General features: G+C 41.1%; 1 protein-coding gene across 4 annotated transcripts; it reads left to right on the forward strand.

The window, feature by feature from the left end:
- The first annotated feature begins 176 nt into the window (after positions 1–176).
- slc37a1 (solute carrier family 37 member 1) lies at positions 177–22,226 on the forward strand. 4 transcript variants are annotated; one of them, XM_080902416.1, is made up of 22 exons: positions 177–293; positions 2,583–2,832; positions 6,201–6,341; positions 6,642–6,723; positions 7,617–7,737; positions 7,941–8,019; positions 8,282–8,417; positions 9,024–9,100; positions 9,752–9,918; positions 10,166–10,218; positions 10,416–10,490; positions 10,944–10,982; positions 11,867–11,989; positions 12,368–12,458; positions 13,904–13,966; positions 14,411–14,496; positions 15,306–15,354; positions 16,072–16,145; positions 16,276–16,354; positions 16,753–16,850; positions 17,924–17,988; positions 20,955–22,226. In XM_080902416.1, exons 2-22 carry the CDS (start codon positions 2,777–2,779, stop codon positions 20,968–20,970), a joined length of 1,770 nt encoding a protein of 589 aa, XP_080758542.1. In that variant the 5' UTR covers positions 177–293; positions 2,583–2,776; the 3' UTR covers positions 20,971–22,226. The 4 variants fall into 4 exon arrangements, with proteins under 4 accessions (XP_080758542.1, XP_080758543.1, XP_080758544.1 ...); XM_080902417.1 differs by lacking the exon at positions 10,944–10,982; XM_080902418.1 differs by lacking the exon at positions 6,201–6,341.
- Positions 22,227–22,306: the final 80 nt, after the last annotated feature.

Here is a 22,306-nt window from a genome sequence, read left to right on the forward strand (position 1 = left end):
TTGTCATTATTATTATTATTATTATTATTATTATTATTATTATTATTATTATTATTATTATTATTATTATCGTGAGCTGGTTTTAGCCCTGAAGCAAGCTAGACAGGGTCATCTGAACACGAGCGCGAGAGAGCGATGATGACGTCAACGACAGCCCGGGCAAGCCCAGCTGTGAGCGCGCGCGCGCGAGTGTGTGACAGTTCGTCGCCTGCTTTCGTACAACAAGGAAGTGGAGGGTATGTCACTGAAGGGAAACCTGCAACGAACGTGAAGCGCTAGTTTCCCCCTCCGAGGTAAGCCCCTGAGCAGCTATGGCGTGTTTGTTTGCAGTTGGATGTCTGCTGCTGCCACAGTTGTAGCGGTTTAGCTAGCAGTCTTTACAATGAATCGGAAGCTCGGCTATATTCACCTTGCTGTCTCCCACAGGATCAAAGGGCTACTCCGAGACGTTGGAGGCTCTCGTTTTTGCCTTTGTTAATGGTTTACAGATAACAGGGCGGTTTTGATATAGCTACAAATAGGAAGGGAAAATATCGCCATATCTCACAGTCGGTGCATTAGCCCGTTTCTCATCAGTGTCCGAGTAAGCTTTGCCGGGGGCCGACGTGTTGAAACGCAAGACTGCCACACATCTGTTCGACCAACGCCAGTTGATCTAAACGCCAGTAGATCTGGAACACCGGAAGCACGTTCTCCTTTCTGGCTATATTAATTTCTTTCAAGGAAGCAGAAACGGTGACCGCGCTGTTAGGAGAGTTGTGCCTGTATAGTTGGATGTTAAAATGTCAGAAGATTGTTAAACCTATATCATGTGATATTGATGTCACTTGAGATTTGTGAGTGTTTTTGGTGATTGTGATTATGAAAGGCTAGTAACTAATCGAGATCTCGGAAGTGAAATACATTGATTGCTTTGTTGTAAGTGAAGATGCACTCCCATTTAAATATCGGTTTTCTGGGTTTTCCGATCACTCAAAAAAGTAGTCTGACATGTCATGACATGACTACTTTTTGCTTTCTGTTTCGGGAAATCGTCTCTCTGACGATTCTTTACAGACCTTTGCATCTTCATCAGCTTCATCTCATACATTCTGCATGCAGAGGTGGATGATGACAGTTCTCTGCATTGTTTTTCTTGCCCAGTTGAGGCACTGTATCCACTGTATCCTGAATCATCCCAGTGTGATGCGAGTGAATATTCTAATAACCACTTCTCGTGTTCTTGTCTTCCATATCTGGTAAAGCTAAGAGTCTTAAGTGCCATCTCCTTTTGGACCTGGCATTCTCGAGGCACCTTTCCTTTAAGAATTTTACCTGTGTGTTGGCAACGCCTGGCAGAGCCCCAAGTCTGTAAAATCTTCAACTCCCACCTCTGGCAGAACCTCGACAGCATTCTGGGGGGAGGCTGGGCACATGAAGACCTTGTTGTAGACCATGTTCTGCAACTCCTTTGCTGAGGCGGCTGCAAGGTGGTTGACCATCATGGTGGTAACCAACCCTTAACTAGAGGTCAAACCTGTAGTTCGAGGATTTCTAACATCTCTTTGAAGGGAGCAGTCAAGTTGGAGTCCTATTGGCTTTTCTCAGCCTGTAGGACTTAGGAAGCAGCTGACAGATACTGGCAGGCCAATTCCACTTCCACACCTGAAGCAAAAAACTCAGGCGTGGAAGGAGTTTGGGGAGGCCATGGAAAAAGAATTTCGGCCTGCCACAAAACTATTCTAGCAAACTGTCAAGTGACTATGGAAGGTAAAGCACGGTGTATGATGGGGGCGAGGTGTTGCTGACCTCAGGATACTGGGTGTCTGGCTTGTTACTACGAGTCATTTGATCCCTGTATAACCATTGCAGGAGCTTGGTCTGCATTGCCAGCAATAAGTCATACTCATTCTTGCACACGTGTTTTACTCTACCAGGGCTGTCCTGGTGTCCTGTTACAGAGTCTGTTCATAGTTTTTAGAGAAGCTTTTATGTGAGTATGTGAAGTGGATGATGATAATAATAATATAATAATGATCCATTAATATTGCCCAGCCCTAGTACAGAGTATTATTATATCGTTGAATGTTCAGCCACAGAAAAGGCTTGAAAATCGCCCTGTGACCTATCGCAAAAGTATTTTTTTATGATCAAACTAATAATTTTATAGGTCTACAATTTGCCAGTTTTCCTATTAAAAAGTGTATCATCACCCTTGAATTTTGTTCTGGAAAATCAGAGGTGGTCAAACTGGGAATTTTTGTGAAATTTGGTAAATTAATATGGAATGACCCACGTGTCCTCCTGAAGTCAAGTTGACCAACTCAGTGGACTGAATGGGCTCACACATACTCGTTAGCAGCTCAGAGTTTGTTTGTGAGGTAGTATGAAGCTGCGGACCACATCTGAATTAAGCTGTGCAGTAAAAACATGTCATATTGTAAACTAGGCTTTTTCTTGCCCTCTTAATATCTTTATTATTATTATTATTATTATTATTATTATTATTATTATTATTATTATTATTATTATTATTATTATTATTATTATTATTATTTATTATTAGCATTATCTCTTCTTCACTGTTCTATTCATCCTTTCAGACTGCTGACATCTTCCAACCAGCTCCATGGCTTTGTGGATCAGCTGACTGTAGTTTCTTTTGAAGATGGATATGAACAGAGACAGCAGGGCCATGTCTGCATGTACTTCATGATTTCCTTCAGCGCGAAGAGATTTGAATGCTGAGCCCTCATTAGCTGCCTGTTAGTGGGATTGTCCATACCTGTGTTCAAACATGGCTCCTGTTCCTCCAGGGGTCCGCCTGCTGGTGTCCTTTGACAGGGACCAATGGTGAGTTTAAATTGGACTGGCTGTCTAAAGGTGCTATTGACATTAAATTCTGACCAGATGTTGGTAACAACCCACCCAGTCCACAGATGTAAAGAAATCAAACCATAGATGGCCATAAATTATATGTAATAATGAGAAGTGGAACAGGGAAATAGTACAGAAACACATAAAGAAAGAAAGGTGCAAAAAGGCCTGGAAAGATTTTACCAGCTGAAATCTATCAGTAATTACAAAACTAACCTCTCACTTAGTGCAAATTAATATCAACTGGTTCAGTCCCAACTGGTGAGCTCTCATTACCAAGGTGTCACACAAGAAACATCTCATACTGGACAAAACCAATGGAGAGCTCCAGAAATATCTAGAACCAGCAGGCATGATTGTTTCAAAGAAAACAATAAGTAATGTCACATTTGCAGTGGGCTGTATGCAAGCTCACATACGTGACTGCACTGCTGAGGAAAAAGCATGTTGTGAACTACTGAGAGAACATAGTGTGGTCAGATGAGACTAAAATGAAACTAATAGCAACGCATGAGACAGTTTCCTCACACAGGAAGTGTGTTGAAGCTGTCATCACCAACAAAGGCTTTTGTATGAAGTATTAAATGCATTTCACTAAGCGTGAGTATTACATTATTACACATAATTTATGGACTTCTATGGTTGGATTTCTTTGCATGTGTGGATTGGATGGGTTGCTACCAACATTTAGTGATAATTTAATGTCAATAACATCTTTAGAGATATATTTACTTAGAAATTTGGTGACATATTCAATATTTATTTTACTCGCTGCATACGTTGAAACCGATCTTTCTGATCACCCTGTAAAGTTTACTGTACAAGGTCGAGCAGTCAGTTTCTGCCTCTTTGACGTAGTAGTTGGCCGTTGAGGCTGCAGCCGGCCAAGTGGCATTGTTGGAGCTGCGTCAGCAAAAATTCCCGGCAGGTAGTTTTACCTGTGCTTACACCTAGTTTCACATACCTGATGCTTTGTGTAGACTCGACTTTCAGGTTTCTGAAAATATGTTGGAATGTTTGTTATTTTTGGTTGTGATTGATTTATTTATAATATTTTTGTTGAAAAGATTTTTAAAAATCTTTCCATAATGCTGAATAAGCAGAACAGCAGTAACTTTGATCTCTTTCTTTCCTTTTCCTTTTTTTTCTTCTTTTCTTTTTTTAAGAGATCAGGATTTTTTTAAAGTAGGCTTTAAGTTGTTTGGGCTCATCTTTGGCCTGCATCCAGAAATATCATCTAAGTAGTTACGTTGGAATGAACAGGAACAAACCCATTTTTTGTTATCCTGACTTTGATTTAACAATTGATTTATTAACAAACGTGTTCAATAATTTTTCAGCAAAAGCAGGAGGGCACAGACTTCATAGGAAACATATCTTATTTAATGTTTCTGAAACATCCGAAGTTTTCTTTCTACTGCATGACAAATGCAGTAATAAGGTACACGTTTAAGACATTTGACCCTGTGTTTGGGTTTGTAAAGGTTTCATTAGTTACACTGTCTTCACTAAGCCTTTGAAAAGTTATAGTGGGATTTTGTTTTTTTACTTACTTGTGTGTTTATATAACTTAGATTAATTGTGCACTCCTCTGTGAACAGCTAGTGCGTTGGTCCCGGCCACCTATTATAAATGACCAATTTAGGGTAACACTGGTGATCACATTGATGTGACACTCCATGCGTTAAATGTAGGGGTCATTAATCATCAGAGCAGCTGGTAGGAAGCACAGCTGCTCTGCTCATCTACAAGGTTGAAACTGTTGGTGGAAGTGGTTGTTATTCACTTGAGCTACTTGTAATTCAGACTGCTGTGCACTGGATATATCTAGCTTTTATTATTTGAAGGAAAAAAAAGACAAATTGTTGCCCACTATGTTAGTTCAAGAATGAATCAGGTTTAAACATAGAAGTCATCTCATTTAAATGTAGCACACATTTTGGAGGAGTTGTTAGGTCTGTTGGTCCTAAACTTTGGGAGAAGCAACCTGTCACTGAGCAGACTCCTCGGGTTGTTTGCACTGAGAGAATTGCACATATTGCACATTGTTCAGTGTTTTGTTGCTACAATGATAATAATGATTCTGATTCTGTGGATACTTTCCAGACGCACTGTGATTCACATCAGGAACATTAATGTCTTATGTTACCCTTGAACATTTCTCTTCATACAGTTATCATCTTATATGTCTTAGTGAGACGTTTGCAGCCTAACACACCTGGTGGTTTGTGAGCACTTTGTATCTGTCAGGTTTCAAGCTGCTTTGTCAGATGATGGATTTGGTCACCCTGCTGTACCCAGGATGCACTGCTGCAACATACTAACCACATGCTGTCCAACTGCTGGATAAGAGTGTATCTAACATTTTCTCGGCCCATTTTGAGTTTCTGCTGCACAGCCTGGTAAAGCCAACCATAGTCTGTACTGCGGGTCAAATGAAATGTGGATTTTGGGCACAGCCACACCTTCTCTCACGTCTTATTTGACTGCATTTGACTTTCTGTCTTGAGCCAGCCTCTGCTTAGAAATGACCTTACACTCAAGTCAGACGTGTGTGAGCAAAGACGAGCGTAAATATGACTGACGTAACGCAAACAGTAAAGTACACAATCCAGGTACAGGATATCAGGATTCTATTACAGGATGTAATAGAATTTGTTGGCTCCTCCTGCTTATTGTAACACATGATACATTTAATCAGTTGATGCCAGGTCTCTCTTGGAAATGAGATTTTTAATCTGCCTAAATATTTCACAGTACTTTTGCCTTTTTATTTACATTGTAGCGTTGGTCAGCTAGGTTTGGGGCATCAAATCAGTTTGCAACATTTCCTTGTAGGGCCACAAAATGTCTGCAGTGAACCTTTGTGCATTTTACAGTTTGAGATGTGGACTTTCTTAGTAAAATAACATCTAAAAATACAACAACTGCAACAATGTTTAAACTTGGGCTGGGCGGTCGACTCCATAGGCTAATGCTAGATGACTGATACTGTTACTGCCGCCAATGACAGTCACCAGTCACCAGACTGGGCGAATAGATTCATGTATAACCATTAGAGTAGCACTTTCACTCTCCTCCACCACAAATGTAAGCACACTGCACACAGTGATGCCTGATTTACCGTTTCCATGATAACTTAACATAAGCTGACAAATATCATCCAACAGCTAATATAATAATAATAATATGTTATAACAATTACGTGTTCTTTATTGTATTGTAAATGTGCTCACTTATTAAGTCCATTTTTTTAAATTCACTCCAACCAGCCAGCTACTGTATACATGGTGTTTTTCAGCCTGTCCATCTCTAAGCGCACTGTACCCTTGTTCTTCAAACAGTCTATTATTAAACAAAGAAGAGAAATGGCCAAGTTACCTGCACCTCTCCACCCTCATCCCCAACAGTCTGAAGAAAGGTTTGATACTCTGCTCCTCCAGACCACATAGGCCAGATACTGAACTCCACATTGCCCCATCAAGGTGTGAGTTTGTTGGTAACAGCTAGAAAGCATTTAAGCACAAAATAAAGCACTGTGACACTGTTACTCTCACAGCAGGGGGCTGTGCTACATGAACACAGCCCCAACATCCTTTTGTTAAGTATAATTTCCCTGGGGGAATTCAAAGTTGTGAGTTTGGTGTCAGTTACATCTTTTTTGTAGCCCACTGTATCTGGGGTAGTGCAGATGACTCATAATTATGGACATCTCAAACCTGTGATCTCCATGTTATGAGCTCCCTCATTTCTCAGAGCTGCCTTCCTGTGTGCTCTCCCTTCAGGTACAGAGCTCTCACCTTCATCCTAACCTTCTTGCTCTACACCAGTTTCCACCTGTCCAGGAAACCAATTAGTATTGTCAAGGTAAGATATGGTATTCCAGAAACAGTACATGGCATTAATGATTGTACTAATAGGTGCTGCACTGTTGTGCGATGTTTGTACACTGCTCCAAAAGATTAAAAGAATACTTTGAAAAAATAGCAAATCTCAGATGTTTGTAGCAATTATTTATATGTCAAGACCTCCGTATACATATACACACACGGCCAAAATAAACTCATCATTCCAGTCTGTGCTCCATCACAGCTTGTTTACAGCCTTCGCTGGTTACGACCAGCTGGTGTACATTGTCCTAATAAACACCCGCAGCCTTGGGCTCTGTCCAAATCTCCCCCAAAGAAAAGAACAGGAGAAAGCTAAAAGAGGTAGCAAAGGAGCTTGATTTGTAATCCCAGTAAGAAAGAACACTGAACTGGAATGGATGCAGTCTGGACCCGGGACAAATTTATGAAAGAACTCAATGCAGAAAATCAACGGAGGTGGGACAAAGACTGAGTAGACGCTGAGTGGTGTGCTCTACAGCAGCGGTCCCCAACCTTCTTGGCATCACCGACCGGTTTAATGTCAGACAATATAGTCACGGACCGGCCTTTAAGGTGTTGCAGATAAATACAACAAAATAAAATTATACTACCGAGACAAAAACGGTGGTATTCTGTAAATATAATAATAAACGTGAATTCACTGTGTAATAACTTTATTAGCAGCGTCCTCCTGAAATGCACCAACAACATTGAGAGTAACATCCTCCTCTCTGCCCCTTAATGCTCTCTGGTCGCTATGGTAACGCATAAATATTTCTTTCTCTACTGCGACCATCATGGAGTCAGGGAGAAAAGTTACCCAATCATAGTAAAGACCCCTGTTTCTTCTTCCTGTGTTTTCTGTGTGGCTTAATGGTTTTGTGCTTACAGAGTGAGCTTCATAAGAACTGCTCAGCTGTCAGTGAAGCAGCCATCATTGCATCCAGCAGCAGCCAGCAGCCCTCCCTGCTATCTCTCCACACAGATGTCGACTGCGGCTGGAAACCTTTTGGTCTGTCTTATCTTGAGATGTTTTCATCTTTTTAGAATGTTTATAATGTTACAAGTTTACACTAAAGCATCATCAGCAGCAGGTTTCTTAATACTCATGCATGCAAAACAGAGATGAATGTGTCGAGCAATTAGTAAAAACTCGCAGATAAACAAAACCTGCTGTGCTGTCCTGAATTAAACACCTGTTCCCCATATTTACAGATAAAAGCAATTACAAACAGCTGCTGGGAGCCATGGACTACTCCTTTCTGTGTGCTTACGCAATTGGAATGTACTTGAGGTAAGATGGCAAGGTGTGGAGGAGGAAATGATTTTACACAGTAAACGTGAACTGGTGATGAAGAGAGAAGGCCGCAGCTGGCCAGTGGATTTGAATAAGGCACCTTCTTGCTATGAGGCAGCAATACTAACCATCTGCCACCCGCCGTTATTAGTTGGATTATTAAACTTTTTTTCTCTCAGTAACTCTCAAATATTTAAACTACTTTATGTGCTGAAATGTGTGATGGTTAATATGATGTCATCACTGTGCATCCATCTAGCGGCATTATCGGGGAGCGCCTGCCCATTCGTCTGTACCTCACAGTGGGCATGCTGGCCAGCGGTGTGTTCACTTGCCTATTCGGGCTTGGCTACATCTACAACATCCACAACCTGAGCTTCTATATATTTGTCCAGGTGAGGTGCAGGATGATCATTTTATAGGATGATATGTTCATTTACACCGCTCAAAAAATTAAAGTAACACGTTAACACACATCAGAGCTCAATAGTAAAGAAAAAGAACATCAGATATGTCTGTACTGATATAGACTGGGTATGAATAGGAATTAAAAGACTTCGTTTGATGAAAATGACAATTATAAACCTACAGAGGGATAAATTTAAAGAAACAATGAAAGTGAAAAAAGTGTAAAAATAATGTGGCAGGCTAGTCCACATCAAGGCCTGCTCCTAATGAAGCAGTGGGTGATATCCTGGGCATCTCATGCCAGATGTGGACCTCACTGTCAGCAGCACTGAGCTGCTGGACGGTGAGGTACAACCTCACATGACACTGACTTGGCTCAGAGACATTACTACGACTCCTACTTTTACAAGGACTCTCCAGCACACATAGGAGTGTAAGTGGATATGCACACGAAAATGCACAATGACAGGTTTATGTAGCAATAAACTTGCCATTGTGTATGTTTATACAGAGGAAGTGCACATGTGACCCTGTAAGGAATGCATAACAACAAACTGTTCTGCACAGTGATTCACCTTCTTGTCATTTTGCAGGTGGCCAATGGCTTGGTTCAGACCGCTGGTTGGCCTAGTGTAGTGACCTGTATCGGCAACTGGTTTGGAAAGGGAAGGTAATGTCTAAGAATTCCTGGCTGTATAATGCACACTGGCTGTTAGCAGAACAAAAGAAATAAAAAGTTGGACTTTATGACCGAACAAGATCCATCCATCTATTTTCTTCCACTTAGCCAGGGGAACTCACATTAGCATGTCAGTGAAGAGATATAATCTCTCCAGCATGTCCTGGGTATACCCTGAGGCCTCTTCCCAGTATGACATGCCTGGAACCCCTAACTCAGAAGGCATCCCAGTCAGATGCCCAAACCACCTTAACTTTCCATGTGGAGGAGAGCAGCTCTACTCTGAGCCCCTCGAACTGCTGCGCTCTTCACCCTGTCTCTAAGGGAGAAGCCAGCCACCCTTCAGAGAAAGCTCATTTCAGCTCGTCTGCACAGCTGAAAAGAGCAGAAATATCTGTCCATAGGAGTTAAATAGCAATTGATCTTTGAATACATGTCCTTACTTTAGTCATGTCTTAACTGCTTCAACTGTGGGGGCATTCGGAGGGTAAAACTCTTTCCAAATATCCTGGGATTTCCTTACCTGGAAAGTTCAGCATGCATCAAAAAAAAACCAAACAACTGCCCAAATACTTGTGGAGCAGACTGTGTCTCTGTCAGCATCAGCACTGTATGAACCGAAGGTCTCTGTTTCTGAGTCAGGCGTGGACTCATCATGGGGCTGTGGAACTCTCACACTTCAGTGGGAAACATCTTGGGCTCTCTGATTGCCGGCTACTGGGTCTCCTCCAACTGGGGCATGTCCTTCATCGTACCAGGGCTCATCATCATCATCATGGGCGTGGTTTGCTTTCTCTTTCTCATTGAGCGTAAGTACAGCTTCATCATGTTTTTCTGATGAGTGTTATAAGGAGTTTCTTGTTTTTCTAAGCGCACACATTCATTGCTCAAAGAATGCTTGCTATCAAATGAAATGAATGCATTTAGATTCAGTTAGCTGAGGCAGGCTGCTTCCTGTGATTGTCTTTTCAGTACGTTGGCTCTTTGAAGAATGGACTTTATAGCTGTAAATGGATTATGTTGTATTAACCTGATGGCACTGTTTTCATTCTTCAGATCCTAATGACCTAAAAAACATCTATACACAAAATTCATCTCTAGGCAAGACTGTAAGTACACAATTTTTGTTTGTTTTAATTTCTTATAATGAAGACTAGTTTGGTTCATTAAGCATGAATAATATTTCAGTGTAATATTAACTCTGTCATTTATAATTAAATGTGGAAATGAAGGAAAAAGTATTTTATTTTTATTTGCATTATCAATCAGCAGCCCTGTTTAGCTGTGAATGTCTCTCTTTGATTAGGTCCCAAGCAAGAGTTGGAATGGAGTGAACGGACACACAGAGGTGTATCTACAGTACAAGGACAACAAAAATCAGGTGTGTCTCACAGTTTAACTTAAAACTGAGATTATTTACTGTACTTACTGTAAGGCCACGCCTTATTCCATCACACATCACATGGTCATGATGGATAACCAATCCTACGCACGCACCACTGAACTAATCACCAAGTATGTTGTGTGTGTGGACTGCATGTACTGTATTTCCAAACATCTATCATCGATCAGACTAGAAGATTACAAGATTATAAGCTTGTAATCTTTTTTGCTTTACTCTAGAACAAAATCAGCCTTCTGTCCATGTTCAAATAAAACTTTAATACTTTGTCAGTGAAAAGTTTCTAAGTGGCACATTTCAGACTGTTGAACAATAAACTGTACAGGCCACATTTTGGAAGCAAGAAATGAATTTCATGTGTGCATCTAATAGGACCGATTGTCATGCAGCACCACAGAAACATGTTCTATTATGTCATTGTAATCCATTCAGGTCTGCTATTATTACAAGGATAGTATTCAAAACAGGAAGGTCAGTTCTTCAGAGATCTCTGCTGGTGGTCAGAGCTTTGGATGCTGGGTGAAATCACTGCTAGGCTGAATCCAAATGTCTGGACATGAGGAATGACTGGAGCGCTGAAGAATGCTCAGGGTGAACTCGTGTTTTAACCACTCTACTAAGGAGGCAGAAAGGGTCAGCATTAAAGGTGATGGGGGGTTGCAGTCAAGCACACTCTGACTGCAACAAGGAGCTCTGACTGATGACCATGATTTTTTTTAGTATTAATGTAAGGAGATGTTTGAATTTAAATATAGTACTTATCCACATCTGTACAGTGTCATCAAAGCGAGTCCTACCCTGCAGAGCACAGTGTGTCTGCACAGACTTAGTTTTAGAAAGCAAGTCTGCAAATATGAGAAAAATCAGGACATTCGGATTCAGCCGCAGGGTTTCTATTTTTCTCCTTTTTTTTTCTCCTTGTTTGGAAGGTAGTTGGGCGAGGTTTTCCAGCTCCTGTTCTCTCAAAACTTATCAGTGGGAGTTTTATCCTTAGGTCCTTTACATGAATGCACTGCTGGCAAACATCTACAGTATAACACCAAACTGCTGACATAATCGTACAGTTATACTTCACATACATGGTGACACGACGTGTGTTGGTCTGTACCATCTGAAGGGGAGAAATATTCCTTGGTTATTTAATTAGAAAGGAGAATCTTTCAATAATTGGTCTTAAATTGCAGGTTGACTAAGTTCACTCTTTTCCATTTATTTATTTATTTTTGTAATTTTATTTATGAAACAAAAGTCCAGTCTAAGTACTGTCAGTGCTGACCCCTCGGGGTCCCCTTTGTTCTTCAGCTGTCCGGTGGTCTGGGTATGGGTACAGATCTTTGCTCTGCTCTCTCCCTCAGAGCTACGACACAGAGCTCCTGTTGCCTAGAGAGAGCGAGCGCATCCCCATGCAGCCGGTTGTGGTGGTGAAGAGTGAGTCGGAGCCGTCTGCCATCAGCTTCATGGGAGCGCTACGGATACCCGTAAGTCACACGTGCGAACCTGTGTCCATCACCTGCGTCACTCTGATGCTTTCACTGCAACAAAGTCTGACCAAGTCTCCTATCAGGCAAAAGTCTTGTGATGTTGTTTTAAGAGTGATGCTCTAAGTAAGAGCAGGATGTGTAAGATTGTTGTGTAAGTGCTTTAAGATAGAAAATCAATTCAGAAGAATCATCTTGTTTAGTTGCTCTGGTTTTTAGATCTTTTCTCTCAAAGTGAGAAAGAAACAACACTGAAAGGCTTATATTTGGACAGCTTTTGGAGCGATTAGCTTGCAGTTATCTGAGTTGCAAGCTGAGGCAGATCTAACGTAACTTATGAAGTAAGTCTGATTACTGTGTGCGTTTGTTTGTCTGCAGGGAGTGGTGGAGTTCTCTCTGTGTCTGCTGTTTGCTAAGCTGGTCAGCTATACTTTCCTCTTCTGGCTGCCGCTCTACATCACCAAAGCAGGTGAGGAGCAAATAGAAACCCGTCAGGCACGACTTCATGCATAGATTTTGACTGTGGATTAAAAAAACAGATTACATTGACAGACGTCCAATATGTCAAAATTTATACGTTGGCTATCTGAAGCAGGACACTGAATTATGGTTAAATTGGCAAAAAAAAAATCTGCAAAAATATTGGCCAACTGAGAGACTGGAGTAGTGTTTACAGCAGTATTGATCCTGTCAAAAAACATGACATCAGTCAACAGAAACATTTGAACTTCATTTATTGTCATTGTACAGTGAAATTAGCCAACAAGACCACAAAGGTGCAAGAAAGTGACAAGTTTAAAAACAACAATATAAAAAAAACACTATTTACACAATGTATAAGATACAAGAACATTGTGAGGGCGTAGATAAGGCATCATTTAACAAGTAAGGGTGAAGGAGCTCTAGTCATTAAGATGGTGAAACTGTTGGGTAGGATGATAATTGCACATCTGCCAGCATATTGCACAGGACACACACAGCTGCAACAGAATGACTGTAAGGGAGGAGTCTGCTCAGCCACACACACACACACACACACACACACACACACACACACACACACACACACACACACACACACACACACACACACACACACACACACACACACATTACCATAAGTTCAAAGTTTGGCTACTGTGCTGCAATTTAATACATACTAGATGTGTTGTTAAAAACAATAGGTCATACTGATAATGTCCTGTAGGTGTGAGAGCAGACAGTCAGCCAGGTCCTTACATAAACTGAACAGTTTTTATGAGCCTGGTTTGGTCAACAAAGGCCAGTTCACACTGGAAAAAGAGAAATCTATAGGACTGTGTGAAGATGGATTCATTTTGGTTTCTTTGGGTGCTGCTTGAAACTTGTTTTTGTTACTCAACGACCAATGAGCTTATGAATGGGCAAGGCATTAAAACCCTCCACAGCTGTTAAGACTCGTCCCAGAGTGTTGGTCAGTGAAACAAGATTAAGTTGTTCTGAAGATGAATGCAAGCCTCCTCGACTTCTCATTGTTTGTGCAGTACAGCCAGCAGTGGCAACAAAACGTTCTTTCAGTCCTTAAACATGTGAACTGTGGTGGACCTTGAGCTTCATGAGTTACTGTGACCTTCTGGTTTCATTTGTAATTAATCCACAGAAACATTGTCAGCATGTAATATAACATAGTTAAAGACTTTTCTATTGTCTGTTTGTAATGTAGTAACTGGGTTATGTAGATATAAAACCAGTATGTTAAACTGAAAGAGGCTGATACAGAGTGTGGCAGAGTTGGACAGGCTTCTCACAGATCACGGAGCAGATGTTTTGTCCTCAGGATATTCTACAGTGAGCAGTCCACTCATGTGTCAGACTGTCAGCAGACTGCTGAAGAAGGAGAACTGACATAATAGACTCTGTGTTTGTGTGTTTCAGCTCACCTGGATGCCAAAAAGGCTGGAGATCTGTCCACACTGTTTGATGTGGGAGGAATTGTGGGTATGTGCTGTTTGTGTGTGCTCGTCTGTCCCAGTGGACCTTCAGCCTCACTGTTTAGCAATGCTTGGGGACAAAATTGATGTCCCAAAGTTAGAGACTGTGTTTGTTTTTAATATTATATTCAGATTTGTGATCTAGAAAATGAAGCCATGCAGTTTACAGAGCAAAAGAACAGAGGGACATTTTCCCGTAGACATGCACACTGTGCATACACAGAAAGAGTCTCTCCCTGCTGGCCTTCAGACAGAATGCAGGTTTAAAATCTATTCAGCTTCACTTTTCAGACCTGGAAGCTTCGTGCATGCTTTGCATGTCTGTGGTTTTTGGTCTGTGATAATTAACCCTGATAGAGACCAGCTGTCAGGGTTTATGAAGCAATGTACAACATGATCACCATGAAGTATTATGATGATTAACGACTGAATGTGTCTTTCTGTCGTATAGGGGGCGTCTTAGCAGGTGTGATCTCTGATAAATTGGGGAAGCGAGCCACCACCTGTGCAGTCATGTTACTGCTAGCTGCTCCTACAGTAAGTCTTCACTGTACTGCAACAGTCAGGAAACATCGTCCACTGTGTGCTGCAAGACTGTGAAAACACTCTTTGATTATGAAGCCTGCACAGGGGAGATTAGACCAGGTTTTCGGCTCCCCCTGCTGTGCAGCACTTGACACAGTCACTTCATTAGGTGGTGCAGGTTGGCTCCGTTTTGCCTTCAGAACTACCGCGATTCTTCATTTCATAGGTGCTCAAAATATTCTTCAGTTGTTGGCTGATTGTCTAGAAAGTATATTTTCTGTCCCAGTACATCCTGAAGGCACACTGTCAGGTGGAGATCTGGTGACTGCAGAGACCCTTTGAGCACAGTGAACTCACTTCACATGTGAAAAAACTAGCAGACAGAAACTGTCTCAAAATACCAAGTCTGTGCAGTTTTTTGTTGTCCAAACTTTGGACAGTAAATGTAGCCTCAGTTTACTGCTGAGAGGAGTGACCCCCATCTGACATCAGCCATCATCAGCGCCGAGCAGCCAACAACCACGCTACGTTCACAGACACTTATATCACCTCTTTTCCCTTTCTGATGCTCAGTTTAAACATCAGCATCTTGACCTTGTCTACATCCCTAAATTGAGTTACTGCCATGTGATTGGCTGTGTATTTGCGTTAACTTGTTGAACAAGTGTCCCCTATAAAGTGTCCAGTGAGTATAATTGCTGAGGAGCAAAGATTACAACACATTTCATGCTATTTTTTATAGTAAAAGGCTTACATGTAAGAGTACGAGGTGATATTAGACACGTAAGTGTTAACTGTCCTGTTTTATTCTTTTCCTGCAGCTTTACGGCTTCTCCATGATCAGTGAGTTTGGTTTGGGGCCAATGATTGGTAAGAACCAGCTAGCACTGAATGATAGTTAATCAGTAGTATGCTTCAGTAGTATGGCTCTGCAGTAAAAGGTTCAAAAGCGGCCTGCAGTCCAGACCTGTCATGTGTTGTTTGTTCAAACAGAAGCCAATCAAATTCCTCTCATACTGCAGGCTTACTCCTGGTTCCCAGGTTACTTAATGGGAGGCAGAGCCTGCAGCTTTCTGGCCTCCTTCTGTGGAACCAGCACCCACTTTGATTCACGAGTTGGACAATAAATAAATTCATATCAGCACTAGAGTTAGCTCCCCCTTTGTTTCCAGGTGCTGAGGTCCGTACAAATTTAGTCACATGAGCTGGTTGCATTTATTACAGTAGGTTATCAGTCAGCGATTGAATGTCCAATCAAATCTAAATAAACACAAGTGACTTGTTTACTGTGGCATAAATGATGACTCTTGGTTATTCCCTCTGAGCTGCTGATGGTCAAGGGAAGTTGGCATTATGGGATACAATGTAGTGCCTTCAGAGCAATATCAGCTCACATTTACTGTAATTACATGAACACACATTCTAATGAAGAGAAGTGCACATGCTAGTAAGACACTACCGGCAGGTTTGTGGAGGACACAAACACCTCAGCCTGCATGCATTTGTTTCCAGCAGTAAGATTTCAGTGGCTGCAGAATTTCCATTCCTTACAACCAGGATAAAACGTCCTTAATCTGTGTGCTTCAGGGATGCTGTTAGTGTGCGGAGGTCTAGTGAATGGACCGTATGCGCTCATCACAACTGCAGTGTCTGCTGATTTGGTAAGGATGTTTAACACTACTGTAATTCCAGTGTGATTGTGTTTGTAAATCATCATTTATTTCATTTTAAAATCACCTTTCTCCCCTTGTCGTCTTTTCCTCTGCCCCCCTTTTTTCTATTTGGCTGTAGGGCACCCACAAGAGCCTGAAAGGCAACGCCAGAGCACTGTCTACAGTCACAGCCATCATTGATGGCACAGGATCTGTAGGTCAGTACTGCTGCTCAGCTTATGTTTACGGCTTGTTTGGATGAGAATGAGGGGTCTTATTAGGGTCCTATTAGTGATATGTATGATAGTAATAATTGTTAATAATTACATTTAACAAGTGCATGAATCCTCAGCCAAGAATTGATTTTAAATTTGTGTACAATGTAGTAGTAGTTCAGAGTAATGAGGGCATCTCATTGGCTCAGGCTAAACAACGAAGCTCTGGCTTTGTTGGATTTGATGATTATAAACAATACAAATATCAGTTTAGTTACCATTTAATGATGATTACATTAGCATGCCTTGTGTTATTTTTACTCATTTATAATCATCCCATGTAGAAATGTGAAGAGAGGATTCATGTACACGAATAATCTTGTTCATGTTTGTGATGTCAGGCGCAGCACTCGGCCCGCTGTTAGCTGGACTGCTGTCTGCAGGCGGCTGGGATCAGGTCTTCTACATGCTGATGACTGCTGACTTTCTTGCTCTGTTGGTAAGTGTTATGATATTTTGATACCACGGTTAGCATTTACAGGATATTGTTTTATACAGGAAAACTGTTACTCAATAAGGCCTATATACTAGTTGTTTTTCTCTTTCTCTGTGACCCAAGAATTAATGTGTAAGACTCACAAGCTGGTACCCCAAGGTCGAAAACACCACAGAGATGAGACCACTTCCTTACTCCCATCCTCCCTTCCTTATCTCTTAGAAAAAGGCTCGTTAAAGGCTAGGTGGTTTGTTTCAGAATTCACTAATGAAAGAACTCTGTATTTTATGTCTAGGAGTGTATTTTGCTGGGATGATCATAAATTATAGCTGAACTGATAAACTATACAAGGGATACTTTGCTCAGAAGGCAGGAAGACGTTTCCTTATTTAGTCTGTACCGGTTTGAACTGGGAAAGCCGACACACGAACCTTTTTTTCTCTATATAAACTGCTGTGTATCAAATAAACCTTTGAGTTGATTCTGGGAAAGCAATCTGAACAGTTTCTGTATCACTTTGTTCTCCTAACTGCTCCCGATATCGTAACTAACCCAGCTGAACGGCATACCTGAGTGTTACTTTAAATAATTAGGAATCTTATAAGGAAAGGACAAAACTCTGCTTATCGCTCACGCCACGGAGGAAACCCGGGACGGCAATTTCCTTCAGTAAGGCCTTTAACTTGCATCATATAAGAAGATTACAAAATGACAAAACGAAAGCAGAAAATTTGCACCTATGTGCACATTAGCACAGAATACTGGCCTCTTTGAACACACTGATAGTTTTCCAGCTCTTTGGTTCAGTCACTGCTGCTGTAAAGGTTTTTTGTAACAACAAGCAGCTGTTTTCAGAAAATCAGTCACTACCTGCTCAGCAGCAAAGAGCAGACAGATGCAGAGACCAGCTGGTGAAGCAGTGAAAAGTCAGATATTTAGCTCAGGAGCTGGAGTCGAGAAAACTAAGACAATGTTGTGTTTTTACCCTTGTTTCTGATGAATAAAATGAACTGAATGACGAGTGGTCTTGCTTGCTATAGAAAAACAGATGCTCATACTAATGTGTAACCTTGCAGCTTTTGCTACGGCTCGTGACAAAGGAGCTGGCCTCATCTAAATCCCATCCTATCTCCACTGTAGAGTAAGTCCTCCTGTTATCTCGATCATGATTATACTCAGCCTGACTGCTGCTTTTGGTGCTGTACTGTAATTCTTGTGTATCTGCATTAATTTGATGTTCAAATGTTGGGCTGCTGTTTTTTTTTGTTTTGTTTTTATAACAAAACAGTTATAATACACTTAGAAGTACTTCAATGTTTATATTATATCTTTCAAACATGAAGATAATAAAGTTGAATTCTACTCATATGGATTAAATACAACATGATGAGTGTGAACACTGGCTTTGCCCCCAAAAATAAATAGGCTTAATCTACGATCACTATGATCTTTTTTTAGTTTACAATCAGAATCGCTCACATGGAGAAAACAATGCTTCTGATTGTGTTGGTAGTCACATGACTCAAAGCCATCATGGAGCTTCATTCCACTCATTGTAGCTAATGTAGTATCAGTGGGCAAAGATGACAGATGGTAATGAATGTAAAATGTCTACAACAATCAGATGTAAAACTCTGTTTTAACAACGAAAGAGAGCCGCAGATTAAGAATAACTAAGGATTAAATGCAGCGTGGGACACCAGTGCATCATGGGAAGCCCTACCAGACTAGGTCCATTCCAGTGTTGCTACAGGAGTGATCGGGTCACCTGATCCAGCCCAAACTATATGCTTTATCAAAAAGGGAATTTTTAAGCTTAATCTTAAAAGTAGTGAGGAGAGGGGTTTGAAAGCCGAAGACTCTCCATCCAGTTCTACTTTTAAATTTCCTGGGAACCCCAAGTAAGCCTGCAGTCTGAGAGTGAAGTGCTCTACTGGGGTGATATGGTCGTATGAGGTCTTTAAGATAAGTCTGGGCCTGAATATTCAAGAGCTTATATGTCCAGGTGTCTTAGGCAGTCACTGTATTACTGCATGTTTAAACTACAGCAGAGGACAGACTGATGTTTATAATGGCAAGAACAGACTGCCTTATACTAGGCTGAATTTCTTTTTAAAAAATCAGGGATGAGGGGAATATGAGGGCTTAAAATGGGAAACCACATCCTCTAAGAGGGACAAAGTCACAAACTCAACCTGAGTAAAGGCAGCAGCACAGAGGGGTCAGGAGAGCTGTGATAAGAGCCCTGGTGGTGACAGCCTTTTAATAAAAACGCTCAGGAAATTATTGCATATATCAGGAGAAGCTTAAACAGACATGCTGTGGAGCATTAAGGACAGAGTCAGTAGTGTTAAATGACACATGTGAGTTATGGCCTTTGGAGGAAATGACATTTGCAAAATATTTCTTTTTTGGCTTTTTGATAGCGTTGCAGTAATGACACCGGCAGTCTTTTAAAATGTAAAACGACACCTGCAGTTTAATCTTTCCTATCTGCGCTGTGCTCTGCGACATTTCCTCCTGACAGCATGAGTCATTAAACCAAGGCTCAGGTTTAGCTTTAGCTGTCTGGTTTTTAAATGGAGCCGCAGAGTCCACGATGGTTTGACAGCAAGAATAAAACCAGGAACTAAACTCCTTTCAGTCAGAATGGCCACAGAGCTGATTGAAAACAGCAGAAAACAAAAAAGGGAGATAATAACCTGAAGGCCAAACAGGAGCACAACATGTAACTGCAGCATGTGTAAAACCAACAGGCCTGCCTGTGACCAACATATCCATGCTCATAGAGCCGGTACAGAGTGTACCAGATTTAAAAAGTCAGTGAAGCACAGAAAGTTCTTTATGAAGTTCTTATTGGGGGGGGGGGCATGTTTCAGTCACACACAAAACATCGAGATCATGGGAACTGAAAAAGTCCAGAAGAATAAAAGTTTTCCTTACTAGTGATCTGGTGTTCACCAGGCAGGAGCTGGAGCTTTGGCTTCGGAAAGCTGAGAGACCCGGTGCAGCAATCTCAGGTTTCAGAGATATTCTCGTGCAGGTTTAGCCAGAGCATAGCCGGCAGGGCCGGAGAGTTCATTACAGCTGATCATGGGTACCAGGCAGGTATCAACAGAATCCGGGAAATGGAGAGGCACAAAACAATCTTTGGAGCCATCCATGTGCTGGTCAGACAACAGCAGAATCATACCTCAGGGAAAACCTCACCTTTACCTGTTGAGTGCTCAATATATAAACACAAGCAATCTGTGTGAGTGGCAGAAGAGCAGCCACACACACCGACATCATCTTAATATCACTAGTGGAGAATGAAAATGGCAGACATGTCTTCAGTTAGACATGCCGAATATCCAGTTGTGGCCAAAAGTTTTGAGAATGACGCAGATGTTGGGTTTCACAAAGTTTGCTGGGATGAGTTTGAGTTCAGTCTAATAACAGATAAAATGATGCGTTTCAGCGGTCGTTTTCATTATCTACATGCATGTTAGAGTCACCCACAATAATCATTTTAAAATGATTTGAAACTCTGAGTAAGAACCAGGTGGACGATGGATTACAGCAAATAAAACTGTTTTTCCAATTTTCTGGCTAAGATGCACAAACTAAGTGTCAGGCTTTCAAAAGATTTAAAACTCTGTGTGTTTGGTTGGTTCAGGAGGTTTACACAAGAACTGCACATCTGAAATAACTCAGACATAATTTAAAATTATGTTGCTGATGTCTCTGTGCCAAATTCTTCTATGGTCTTGTAAGATTATGGAAGACCAGCACCAGACATGTTACACATTAAAGATCTTATTCTCTTTATTTTTCTTATTTTTTTTGTGTGTGTGTTTGGTTGAGCTTATACTTGAGTTTCTTAAAAACCAGTCCAAACTTGGTTCATGACTGGAATATTCTTGTCCTTGTACGACTACAGTCAGTGATCGACTATGTGTTCTATCTCGGGGCTGAATGGGAACATAACATGTGCAGATTGATTTATTTCCTAAAAACAAACCAGCTGTAATGTTCCCTCGTGGGCAGGAAGTTCACTGGTGTTGACTGTAAAGCTTAATGACTCAATTTATCAACACAGCGTTAATGTTTGTCTCTTATTCACAGGTTGAAGGAACACTGAGCACTTTGATTGCACTGCGTACACACCTACACGCAGAGTGCAATGAAACCACTTAAGGTTGATATGGATTGTGACTGGACTGCCCTGACAGATGAAACTGATTGTTAATAAACCAGCGTGTATGCTTGTGTGCGCCTACAATCATGCTGCAGTGCTTTACTGATGAAGAGCTATGACTGAAGCTGTAGCTGCTGCGCTGAGCAAGCAGCGCGGCACACAGTTTAAAAGTCTCATGTGCACTTACTGTACTTGCTTAACTTCCCAATGTCCCTCTTAGCCCTTGAATTCAGTTTGAACTTGATGACTGGTATGTCTTGCTGCTCACTTGTATGTTGGAACTTTTTCAACCTTACCTGTCCAGTTAATTTAAGGGGCTATTTGTAATTGTGTGCCTTTTACAGTGGTACCTAGCTTTGATAGTTGTTTTTTAAAGTTATCAATCACAGAATTAAGAAGAGCTTCATCAAAGCTGGGGTCGTTGCCGGGACTAAAAAAACGTCAGACCTGCTACAAAAACAGCAAGCATGCAGTTTTTACACTTTACTTCCTGTGTAGTTCTGTAGCAAATATACAGAAAACATACATGATAGAGTCTCAGGTAACACTGTACTCGCCCAGGACTTCATGATAAATAGCACTTTAACGATTGTAGTTCTGCCAATTAGAACCACTAAAACTGGAAACACCACAGGTTGCTAGGTCTCTGTGTCCTTACTGTCTTTTTTGTATGAATAGTGTTTTATATTGTTGGTGTTTGTATTGGCAAAATTTTCATACAGTTCATTTATTTGGTGCCATGTGAGCTGTCTGTCAAAGTTTGAGGCTTATGAGGAGGACTGATATTTTTATTTTTATTGTTGTACTGGGATAAATTCATATACCTCTACCCAAAACCTGGACAGAACCACTTCTTAATATCGTGCCTAGAGCTGTTAACTTTTTTTGAAATTAAATTTAATCAGATAGCAGTCATCTAGAAACGGTGATGCAGAACTAATTCCATCATATCTGTTGAAGAGAAGAAGGAAAACAAAGACCACCTCGTTGAACCAAAGAGATGATGGGATTGGTTTAGTTTACATGTGTATTTATTTTGAAAATCATTTTTGTTTCCTTTTCCATTGTCCTGTGGTAGTCTGTGATTTAGTAATAAAATGAATGTAGCTGATCTCTCTCTCTCTCTCTTTCTCTCTCTATACACACACACATCTGTGTGGTGATTTGGGGGGGGGGGGGGGGGGGGGTTATTTATGTTAGATGAATAAGACTGTTTCTGTTTTACGGTGGAGAGAATATTTAAAGAATATTTATTGAGAAGGACTGAACACTACATTTA

The sequence above is a fragment of the Rhamphochromis sp. 'chilingali' genome, assembly GCF_963969265.1.
Source record: "Rhamphochromis sp. 'chilingali' genome assembly, chromosome: 14".
Classification (NCBI taxonomy): Eukaryota; Metazoa; Chordata; class Actinopteri; order Cichliformes; family Cichlidae; genus Rhamphochromis; species Rhamphochromis sp. 'chilingali'.

What these genes read in the sequence shown, in the direction of transcription:
- slc37a1 (XM_080902416.1), top strand. Translation starts at nt 2,777, where the DNA reads ATGGCTCCTGTTCCTCCAGGGGTCCGCCTGCTGGTGTCCTTTGACAGG. An exon ending in AACCAATTAGTATTGTCAAG is followed by an intron (nt 6,724 to 7,616) that starts GTAAGATATGGT and finishes TTGTGCTTACAG; the next exon opens with AGTGAGCTTCATAAGAACTG. An exon ending in TGATGTGGGAGGAATTGTGG is followed by an intron (nt 13,967 to 14,410) that starts GTATGTGCTGTT and finishes TCTGTCGTATAG; the next exon opens with GGGGCGTCTTAGCAGGTGTG.